Source organism: Ranitomeya imitator, chromosome 2 (assembly GCF_032444005.1).
Source record: "Ranitomeya imitator isolate aRanImi1 chromosome 2, aRanImi1.pri, whole genome shotgun sequence".
NCBI lineage: Eukaryota > Metazoa > Chordata > Amphibia > Anura > Dendrobatidae > Ranitomeya > Ranitomeya imitator.
In genome coordinates, this window is record NC_091283.1 from 717,203,874 (window position 1) to 717,216,691 (window position 12,818).

General features: G+C 52.7%; 1 protein-coding gene and 1 long non-coding RNA gene across 4 annotated transcripts in view; one reads left to right on the forward strand and one right to left on the reverse strand.

The window, feature by feature from the left end:
- The window catches only part of PARG (poly(ADP-ribose) glycohydrolase), a 217,060-nt gene extending 211,583 nt beyond the window's left edge, over positions 1–5,477 (reverse strand). Inside the window, exon 1 of one of the 3 annotated variants that reach the window (XM_069753149.1) lies at positions 5,172–5,477. In XM_069753149.1, coding sequence (XP_069609250.1) covers positions 5,172–5,307 — 136 coding nt within the window. In that variant the 5' untranslated portion in view covers positions 5,308–5,477. The remainder of the gene's footprint in view (positions 1–5,171) is intronic. The other 2 variants (XM_069753148.1, XM_069753150.1) reach the window with 2 other exon arrangements.
- A 107-nt stretch (positions 5,478–5,584) lies between these two features.
- Positions 5,585–11,950, forward strand: LOC138665559 (uncharacterized). Its single transcript, XR_011318486.1, has 2 exons — positions 5,585–5,925; positions 11,172–11,950. It is a non-coding gene; the product is annotated as an uncharacterized lncRNA (long non-coding RNA).
- Positions 11,951–12,818: the final 868 nt, after the last annotated feature.

Below are 12,818 nucleotides of genomic sequence, written 5' to 3' on the forward strand. Positions count from 1 at the left end.
CACACACACACAGGACCCCCCTCCCCACACACACACACACAGGACCCCCCTCCCCACACACACACACACAGGACCCCCCTCCCCACACACACACAGGACCCCCCTCCCCACACACACACACACACACACACAGGACCCCCCTCCCCACACACACACACACAGGACCCCCCTCCCCACACACACAGGACCCCCCTCCCCACACACACACACACACACACAGGACCCCCCTCCCCACACACACACAGGACCCCCCTCCCCATACACACACAGGACCCCCCTCCCCATACACACACAGGACCCCCCTCCCCATACACACACAGGACCCCCCTCCCCATACACACACACAGGACCCCCCTCCCCATACACACACACAGGACCCCCCTCCCCATACACACACACAGGACCCCCCTCCCCATACACACACACAGGACCCCCCTCCCCATACACACACACAGGACCCCCCTCCCCATACACACACACACAGGACCCCCCTCCCCATACACACACACACACAGGACCCCCCTCCCCATACACACACACACAGGACCCCCCTCCCCATACACACACACAGGACCCCCCTCCCCATACACACACACACACAGGACCCCCCTCCCCACACACACACACACACAGGACCCCCCTCCCCATACACACACGACCCCCCTCCCCATACACACACAGGACCCCCCTCCCCATACACACACACACACACACACACACAGGACCCCCCTCCCCACACACACACACACACAGGACCCCCCTCCCCACACACACACACACACACAGGACCCCCCTCCCCACACACACACACACACAGGACCCCCCTCCCCACACACACACACACACAGGACCCCCCTCCCCACACACACACACACAGGACCCCCCTCCCCACACACACACACACAGGACCCCCCTCCCCACACACACACACACACAGGACCCCCCTCCCCACACACACACACACAGGACCCCCCTCCCCACACACACACACACACAGGACCCCCCTCCCCACACACACACACAGGACCCCCCTCCCCACACACACACACAGGACCCCCCTCCCCACACACACACAGGACGCCCCTCCCCACACACACACACACAGGACCCCCCTCCCCCCACACACAGGACCCCCCTCCCCACACACACACACACACACAGGACCCCCCTCCCCACACACACACACACACACAGGACCCCCCTCCCCACACACACACAGGACCCCCCTCCCCATACACACACAGGACCCCCCTCCCCATACACACACAGGACCCCCCTCCCCATACACACACACAGGACCCCCCTCCCCATACACACACACACACAGGACCCCCCTCCCCATACACACACACACAGGACCCCCCTCCCCATACACACACACAGGACCCCCCTCCCCATACACACACACAGGACCCCCCTCCCCATACACACACACACAGGACCCCCCTCCCCACACACACACACACACAGGACCCCCCTCCCTATACACACACGACCCCCCTCCCCATACACACACAGGCCCCCCCTCCCCATACACACACAGGACCCCCCTCCCCATATACACACACACACACACACAGGACCCCCCTCCCCATACACACACAGGACTCCTCTCCCCATACACACACACACACAGGACCCCCCTCCCCATACACACACACACACGACCCCCCTCCCCATACACACACACACACACAGGACCCCCCCTCCCCATACACACACAGGACCCCCCTCCCCATACACACACAGGACCCCCCTCCCCATACACACACACACACACACACACACACACAGGACCCCCCTCCCCATACACACACAGGACTCCTCTCCCCATACACACACACACACAGGACCCCCCTCCCCATACACACACACACACACACGACCCCCCTCCCCATACACACACACACACAGGACCCCCCCTCCCCATACACACACAGGACCCCCCTCCCCATACACACACAGGACCCCCCTCCCCATACACACACACACACACACACAGGACCCCCCTCCCCATACACACACACACACACAGGACCCCCCTCCCCATACACACACACACAGGACCCCCCTCCCCATACACACACACACAGGACCCCCCTCCCCATACACACACACACAGGACCCCCCTCCCCATACACACACACACAGGACCCCCCTCCCCATACACACACACACACAGGACCCCACTCCCCATACACACACACACAGGACCCCCCTCCCCATACACACACGACCCCCGTCCCCATACACACACAGGACCCCCCTCCCCATACACACACACAGGACCCCCCTCCCCATACACACACACACACACACAGGACCCCCCTCCCCATACACACACACACACACACACAGGACCCCCCTCCCCATACACACACACACACACAGGACCCCCCTCCCCATACACACACACACACACAGGACCCCCCTCCCCATACACACACACACACACAGGACCCCCCTCCCCATACACACACACACACACAGGACCCCCCTCCCCATACACACACACACACACACAGGACCCCCCTCCCCATACACACACAGGACCCCCCTCCCCATACACACACACACACACAGGACCCCCCTCCCCATACACACACACACACACAGGACCCCCCTCCCCATACACACACACACACACACAGGACCCCCCTCCCCATACACACACACACACACACACACAGGACCCCCCTCCCCATACACACACACACACACACACAGGACCCCCCTCCCCATACACACACACACACACACACAGGACCCCCCTCCCCATACACACACACACACACACAGGACCCCCCTCCCCATACACACACACACACACACACACAGGACCCCCCTCCCCATACACACACACACACACACAGGACCCCCCTCCCCATACACACACACACACAGGACCCCCCTCCCCATACACACACACACACAGGACCCCCGTCCCCATACACACACACACACAGGACCCCCCTCCCCATACACACACACACACAGGACCCCCCTCCCCATACACACACACACACACAGGACCCCCCTCCCCATACACACACACACACAGGACCCCCCTCCCCATACACACACACACACAGGACCCCCCTCCCCATACACACACACACACAGGACCCCCCTCCCCATACACACACACACACACACAGGACCCCCCTCCCCATACACACACACACACACACAGGACCCCCCTCCCCATACACACACACACACACACACACACACAGGACCCCCCTCCCCATACACACACACACAGGACCCCCCTCCCCATACACACACACACACACACACAGGACCCCCCTCCCCATACACACACACACAGGACCCCCCTCCCCATACACACACAGGACCCCCCTCCCCATACACACACACACACAGGACCCCCCTCCCCATACACACACACACAGGACCCCCCTCCCCATACACACACACACACACAGGACCCCCCTCCCCATACACACACACACACAGGACCCCCCTCCCCATACACACACACACACACAGGACCCCCCTCCCCATACACACACACACACACAGGACCCCCCTCCCCATACACACACACACACACACACACACACAGGACCCCCCTCCCCATACATACACACACACACACACACACAGGACCCCCCTCCCCATACATACACACACACACACACAGGACCCCCCTCCCCATACATACACACACACACACAGGACCCCCCTCCCCATACATACACACACACACACAGGACCCCCCTCCCCATACACACACACACACACAGGACCCCCCTCCCCATACACACACAGGACCCCCTCCCCATACACACACGACTCCCCTCCCCATACACACACACACAGGACCCCCCTCCCCATACACACACACACACAGGACCCCCCTCCCCATACACACACACACACACAGGACCCCACTCCCCATACACACAGGACCCCCCTCCCCATACACACAGGACCCCCCTCCCCATACACACACACACACACACAGGACCCCCCTCCCCATACACACACGACCCCCGTCCCCATACACACACACACAGGACCCCCCTCCCCATACACACACACACACACAGGACCCCACTCCCCATACACACACACACACACACACACAGGACCCCACTCCCCATACACACACACACAGGACCCCACTCCCCATACACACACACACACATACACACACACACAGGACCCCACTCCCCATACATACACACACACACACACACACACACAGGACCCCACTCCCCATACACACACACACACACAGGACCCCACTCCCCATACACACACACACACACACACACAGGACCCCCCTCCCCATACACACACACACACACAGGACCCCCCTCCCCATACACACACACACACACAGGACCCCCCTCCCCACACACACACACACACACAGGACCCCCCTCCCCACACACACACACACACAGGACCCCCCTCCCCACACACACACACACAGGACCCCCCTCCCCACACACACACACACACACAGGACCCCCCTCCCCACACACACACACACACACAGGACCCCCCTCCCCACACACACACACACACACAGGACCCCCCTCCCCACACACACACACACACACAGGACCCCCCTCCCCACACACACACACACACACACACAGGACCCCCCTCCCCATACACACACACACACAGGACCCCCCTCCCCATACACACACACACACACACAGGACCCCCCTCCCCATACACACACACACACACACAGGACCCCCCTCCCCATACACACACACACACAGGACCCCCCTCCCCATACACACACACACACACAGGACCCCCCTCCCCATACACACACACACACACACAGGACCCCCCTCCCCATACACACACACACACACACAGGACCCCACTCCCCATACACACACACAGGACCCCCCTCCCCATACACACACACACACACAGGACCCCCCTCCCCATACACACACAGGACCCCCCTCCCCATACACACACACAGGACCCCCCTCCCCATACACACACACACACACAGGACCCCCCTCCCCATACACACACAGGACCCCCTCCTATACAGGCCGGCGGTTACAGTCACCTGCCCGAGTACTGCCCCATACATGGGGGCACCAGTAGAAAGTGAAAGTGGCGGCGCCGCCAGGGCTGGGTGTCACGTGTTAGCCCTACTACTTCACCTCTATTCCCCACGGTGCTGCTGGGGCCCCGGCTTCCCGGGGAGCCCCTCTCTCTCACACAGCCCTCGGCAACTTCTGCTTCTTCTCTCCGGATCCTCTTGCTGCAGGGTTCATCCACTTCGGAGCCCGCACTCATTGCTCCGCACACGCCTCCGGGGAGTGTCTGCTCATCATGAGTGGCGACTTACTCCGCTGGACACAAACAATCAGGAAGCTTTTCTATCTGCGCTTCCTGATAGTCCCGAACTTTAGCGATGACCCCTAACACTTGCGCAGGCTCAGTACATCATTGCACGCATGCGCACTACGCGCTAAGGAGCCAACCACTGTCATTGCAGACACCCGGAAGAAAAAAAACGAAAAGCAAATCAGAGAACCAAAAGCTAGGGCCGTAAAACATGGAAACTGTCGCAAAACATGATAGGCGGGCCACGATTGCGTTTAGATTGGAGTGGCTCCTCTGAGGCCGCTTTCTAGCATCGCCAGTCTAGACGGCTCACCGGGAGGTGACAGGGATGGAGAGTGACTGTACTGAGGAACTGACCGGAGCCGGCGCTCTACACAGCTCCGTGCAGAGGTGCCAGAGCGGCCGGGGCCTCACAGGAGCAACTCCAGTGTCCACAGCTCAGGACTGGGACGGCGACAGAGCAGGCTGCAGGGAGCGACTGCTGCACCGAGGGCTGGACTGTCTGTGTGAGGAAACCCCAGGTTTTCACCGCGGAGGAGTCATGATGCCCAGCTACAGCAGAGAAATGTAGGCATAGGGCAATGCCAAAGATTCCACTTAGGCTACTTTCACACTAGTGTCGCAAGGCGTCGTTTTGTAGTAAAAACGCATCCTGCAAAGTTGTCTACAGGATGCGTTTTTTCTCCATAGGCGTGTATTAGCGACGCATTGCCACACGTTGCATCTGTCGTGCGACGGTTGCGTCGTGTTGTGACGGACCGTCGGCACCAAAAAACGTTGCTTGTAACGTTTTTTGGTGCGTTGTGTCCTCCATTTCTGACCGCGCATGCGTGGCCGGAACTCCGCCCCCTCCTCCCCGCAACTCACAATGGGGCAGCGGATGCGTTGTAATAATGCCCCCGTTGTGCTGCGTTGTGACAGGATGTGTCGGTATGTTGGGCCGACGCTAGTGTGAAAGTAGCCTTACAGGAGCTTCTCACTAAAGTAGAATATCATCAAAAAGTGACTTTATTTCAGTTCTTCATTGCAAAAAGTGAAACTCATATAGGGCAGACCTGGGCCACATGTGCACCGAGACAGCCAAGGGGCCAGAAACCAGAGGTCCGCACCGTGCCCTCCCGCTCGCTGTCGCTGCGCTGGTGGAGGAGGGGCCTCCGACCACTCCACCAATCAGCATGTGAAACAGCTGATGCGAGAACGTCATTTCATCACATCAGCTGTGTTCCGCTGGGCATCGGAGGCAGGGAGAGAAGCAGAACGCGGGAACAGGACCAAGGTGAGTATGTTGTGGTCTTTTATGTTTCACTAGATGGTGGCCCAATTCTAACGCATCGGGTATTCTAGAATATGCATGTCCATGTAGTATATTGCCCAGCCATGTAGTATATTGCCCAGTCACATAGTATATTGCCCAGCCACGTAGTATGTAGCACAGCCACGTAGTATGTAGCACAGCCACGTAGTATAGCACAGCCACGTAGTATATTGCCCAGTCACGTAGTATATTGCCCAGCCACGTAGTATATAGCACAGCCACGTAGTATAGCACAGCCATGTAGTATATTGCCCAGCCATGTAGTATATAGCACAGCCACGTAGTATAGCACAGCCATGTAGTATATTGCCCAGCCACGTAGTATATAGCACAGCCACGTAGTATAGCACAGCCACGTAGTATATTGCCCAGCCACGTGGTATATTGCCCAGCCACGTAGTATATTGCCCAGCCACGTAGTACAGGTCCTTCTCAAAAAATTAGCATATAGTGTTAAATTTCATTATTTACCATAATGTAATGATTACAATTAAACTTTCATATATTATAGATTCATTATCCACCAACTGAAATTTGTCAGGTCTTTTATTGTTTTAATACTGATGATTTTGGCATACAACTCCTGATAACCCAAAAAACCTGTCTCAATAAATTAGCATATCAAGAAAAGGTTCTCTAAACGACCTATTACCCTAATCTTCTGAATCAACTAATTAACTCTAAACACATGCAAAAGATACCTGAGGCTTTTATAAACTCCCTGCCTGGTTCATTACTCAAAACCCCCATCATGGGTAAGACTAGCGACCTGACAGATGTCAAGAAGGCCATCATTGACACCCTCAAGCAAGAGGGTAAGACCCAGAAAGAAATTTCTCAACAAATAGGCTGTTCCCAGAGTGCTGTATCAAGGCACCTCAATGGTAAGTCTGTTGGAAGGAAACAATGTGGCAGAAAACGCTGTACAACGAGAAGAGGAGACCGGACCCTGAGGAAGATTGTGGAGAAGGACCGATTCCAGACCTTGGGGAACCTGAGGAAGCAGTGGACTGAGTCTGGTGTGGAAACATCCAGAGCCACCGTGCACAGGCGTGTGCAGGAAATGGGCTACAGGTGCCGCATTCCCCAGGTAAAGCCACTTTTGAGCTACAGAGAAGCAGCACTGGACTGTTGCTAAGTGGTCCCAAGTACTTTTTTCTGATGAAAGCAAATTTTGCATGTCATTCGGAAATCAAGGTGCCAGAGTCTGGAGGAAGACTGGGGAGAAGGAAATGCCAAAATGCCTGAAGTCCAGTGTCAAGTACCCACAGTCAGTGATGGTGTGGGGTGCCATGTCAGCTGCTGGTGTTGGTCCACTGTGTTTCATCAAGGGCAGGGTCAATGCAGCTAGCTATCAGGAGATTTTGGAGCACTTCATGCTTCCATCGGCTGAAATGCTTTATGGAGATGAAGATTTCATTTTTCAGCACGACCTGGCACCTGCTCACAGTGCCAAAACCACTGGTAAATGGTTTACTGACCATGGTATTACTGTGCTCAATTGGCCTGCCAACTCTCCTGACCTGAACCCCATAGAGAATCTGTGGGATATTGTGAAGAGAAAGTTGAGAGACGCAAGACCCAACACTCTGGATGAGCTTAAGGCCGCTATTGAAGCATCCTGGGCCTCCATAACATCTCAGCAGTGTCACAGGCTGATTGCCTCCATGCCACGCCGCATTGAAGCAGTCATTTCTGCCAAAGGATTCCCGACCAAGTATTGAGTGCATAACTGAACATTATTATTTGTTGGTTTTTTTGTTTGTTATTAAAAAACACTTTTATTTGATTGGATGGGTGAAATATGCTAATTTATTGAGACAGGTTTTTTGGGTTATCAGGAGTTGTATGCCAAAATCATCAGTATTAAAACAATAAAAGACCTGACAAATTTCAGTTGGTGGATAATGAATCTATAATATATGAAAGTTTAATTGTAATCATTACATTATGGTAAATAATGAAATTTAACACTATATGCTAATTTTTTGAGAAGGACCTGTATATTGCCCAGCCACGTAGCATATTGCCCAGCCACGTAGCATATTGACCAGCCACGTAGTATATTGCCCAGCCCACGTAGTATATTGCCCAGCCCACGTAGTATATTGCCCAGCCCACGTAGTATATTGCCCAGCCCACGTAGTATATTGCCCAGCCCACGTAGTATATTGCCCAGCCACGTAGTATATTGCCCAGTCACGTAGTATATTGCACAGCCCATGTAGTATATTGCATAGCCACGTAGTATATAGCAATGTGGGAATCATATCCCAGTTTTAAAAAAAAAAAAAATTAAAATAAAAAATAGTTATATACTCACCTTCCGGGTCTAAGCGAAGCGGTTCCCGACGCTGGTCGCGCGCTCCGGTCTCAAGAGTGCATTGCGGTCTCGCGAGATGATGACGTAGCGGTCTCGCGAGACCGCTACGTCATCATCTCGCGAGATCGCAGCATGGACCAGTTACCGGAGCGTCGCGAGCCGGAAAGGCCTGTTGTGGATCCGAGGGGCCGACAGACGGTGAGTATATAACGATTTTTTTTTTCATTATTTTTAACATTAGATCTTTTTACTATTGATGCCGCATAGGCAGCATCAATAGTAAAATGTTGGTCACACAGGGTTAATAGCAGCGTTAACCGAGTGCGTTACAACCGCGGCATAGCGCGGTCGGTTAGCGCTGCCATTAACCCTGTGTGAGCGCTAACTGGAGGGGAGTATGGAGGGGGCACTGACTGCGGGGAAGAAGGAGCGGCCATGTTGCCGCCGGACTGTGGCCGTCGCTGATTGGTCATGGCTGTTTTGCCGCGACCAATCAGTAACTTGGATTTCCATGACAGACAGAGGCCGCGACCAATGAATATCCGTGACAGACAGAAAGACAGACAGACGGAAGTGACCCTTAGACAATTATATAGTAGATGACATTGTGTGTATACGCCAGCTCCTGGTCAGCTAAATTATAATGTGGATCTACTGACACCTTGTGGTGTAATGTGTGCACTGTCACTTTATTAGCACTAACATAGTGGTTCTAAATATTGTAACCCTTTCACTTGATTTTTTGTGCGGTTTCTTTTTACAATTTTTTATTAATATTCACGCATTTTATCACTTTTTACACATGGTTGTTTATACATTTGATATGTGTGATTTTTTTATTTTTTTCTGATATTTCATTCATTCATTTTTCTATTTTTTTTGCACTTTATAAATTTTTCCACATATATTCCAGGTAACAAACGCCCCATTTATTGCATACAAAAGCATTATGCCAATTCATTGAGTATAATTTTATGTAATTTTTGATCGTTTTTTCTGTCATTTTTACCTGAGATATTAATATAGTAAATTTTAATTTTGGACTGTCAATTGTTTTTTTCTTTCGTGGCGTTTCCATAATTGGAATCCACAGGTTTGAAAACGCATGTGAAATCCACACAAAATCCGTGGTAAATCTGCAGGTAAAACGCAGGGCGTTTTACCTGTGGATTTTTCGGAATCTGCTTGGAAAAATCCGCACACGAATCTGCAACGTGTGCACATACCCATATGGTTGTGGCTAGGGTTGAGCGACCTTGACTTTTTTAGGGTTGAGCCGGGTTTCGCGAAACCCGACTATCTCAAAAGTCGAGTCGAGTGAAATCGGCCGATTATGGCGAAAAGTCGAGGATCGACCGAAACACGAAACCCAATGCAAAGCCAATGGGATTTTTTTTTTTTTTTTTTCTCTCTCTCTCTCTCTCTCTCTCTCTCTACTGAAAAGCTGGTGTTACACATTTCAAATCGCTACAGCGCACAAGCGACAATATGGCGATAGGTCTTAGGGGCGTGGACGCCTATGTCATCACTCTGCCCACGCCCCTTCATTGGCTGAAAAAAATGGCGCCAAGTGCGTCATACGAAACGCGACTTTGGCGCGAAAGTCGCGTACCGCATGGCCGACCCCACACAGGGATCGGGTCGGGTTTCATGAAACCCGACTTTGCCAAAAGTCGGCGACTTTTGAAAATGAACGATCCGTTTCGCTCAACCCTAGTTGTGGCTAAAGAGTTCAGTTTTGGTCTCCTCACTCCAAATTACCTTGTTCCAGAAGTTTTGAGGCTTGACTTTGTGCTGTTTTGCATATTGTTGGTGAGATACTTTGTGGCATGTGTGCAGTAATGTCTTTCTTCTAATGACTCGACCATGCAGCCCATTTTTCTTCACGTGCCTCCTCATTGTGCATCTTGAAACAGCCAGATCGCTATTTTTCAGAGAGTTCTGTATTTCAGCTGATGTTATTTGTGGGTTTTTCTTTGTATCCCAAACTATTTTCCTGGCAGCTGTGGACGATATTTTTGTTGGTCTACCTGACTGTGGTTTTGTTTTTACAGAGCCCCTGATTTTCCATTTGTTAATCACAGTTTGAACGCTGCTGACTGGCATTATCAATTTTTTGGATATCGTTTTGTGTCCCTTTCCTGTTTTATACAGTTCAACTACCTTTTCCCGTAGATCTGTTGACAATAATTTTGCTTTCCTATGACTCAAAATCCAAAATCGTCAGTGGCTGGATGAAAGATGCCAGAGTCTGTCTGGATCCCAGAAACTCACTCAGCACACACACTGATTACAAGCAAACAGGTCACAGGTGAGGATGTTACCTTTAGTAGCCATTCAAACCCATTTGTGTCAACTTCTGTACATGTTATCAGGCCAAAATCATCAGGGTATGTGAACTTTTGATTGGGGTCATTTGGATGTTTTGGGTTGTCATTATGATTAAAAAAGAGCAAACACAGTCATAAAATAAAATGGCCGAGATCTCTAGAACCGTGTGGTGGATTTAGAAACACTTGAATAAATAATGTATTATTCAGGAGCAGTGGGAATAAAGTAAGAGAAAGTGGTCATGTCTCATCAGGTGACTGGTTACCGGGGGAACACGTCATTGTCAGGGGGTGGTCACATGGAATTTTTCGTGTGGATTTTCTGGCTGAGAAATGTACATGTAAAATATCACTTCTGAAGGAAACATGTCTTAGGGTGATTGTGTAAGAAGTTTCTGTATCTGGCTTTTGGTGATGCTCTGAGGCAGGTGTTTAATGGTTTTTTTGTTTACTGTAAATGATATCTATAACTCCGTATGTGACCACTTCTCATGTACAGCACCATGGAATTAATGGTGTGATATAAATAATAATGTGTTTAGTGTGGCCTTTGGGGCAATTTTACTTATAACAGGGGGTCATCAATATAGTAAATTTCCGATACTGAAACTTTGGCAAAAAAAAGAAATAACCTCCCCTCCCCCATACACATTATCTGCACATTCTGCCTGAAATTACATGTGGAACCAAACCGAACAATGTAGAAGACGCTTTTTATTAATACGAGGAAAAAACGGTTTTGTGGCTTCAGCAGGTTTTCTCATTTCAAGGCTTGGGGGGCTTGTTGGAAGCAGATTGTGAGGGGCTTTTAATGTGCATTCTGGCACTGAACTTACAGCGAAAAACACAACAAAATTCTATGTAAACCTGCACTGTGTGGCAGAAATGTCAGAGATTGTAACTGGTCTGATTCATATCACTGCTGCACTGTCAGGGGTCCTGTCCCCTATAGGGGGTCTGGTGAGCGGTCCCGTCTCCTATAGGGGGTCTGGTGAGGGGTCCTGTCCCCTATAGGGGGTCTGGTGAGGGGTCCCATCCACTATAGAGGGTCTGGTGAGGGGTCCCGTCCCCTATAGGGGGTATGGTGAGGGGTCCCGTCCCCTATAGGGGGTCTGGTGAGGGGTCCCGTCCCCTATAGGGGGTCTGGAGAGGCGTACCGTCCCCTATAGGGGGTCTGGAGAGGCGTACCGTCCCCTATAGGGGGTCTGGAGAGGCGTACCGTCCCCTATAGGGGGTCTGGTGAGGGGTCCCGTCCCCTATAGGGGGTCTGGTGAGGGGTCCCGTCCCCTATAGGGGGTCTGGTGAGGGGTCTTGTCCCCTATAGGGGGTCTGGAGAGGCGTACCGTCCCCTATAGGGGGTCTGGTGAGGGGTCCCGTCTCCTATAGGGGGTCTGGTGAGGGGTCCCGTCCCCTATAGGGGGTCTGGTGAGGGGTCTTGTCCCCTATAGGGGGTCTGGTGAGGCGTCTTGTCCCCTATAGGGGGTCTGGTGAG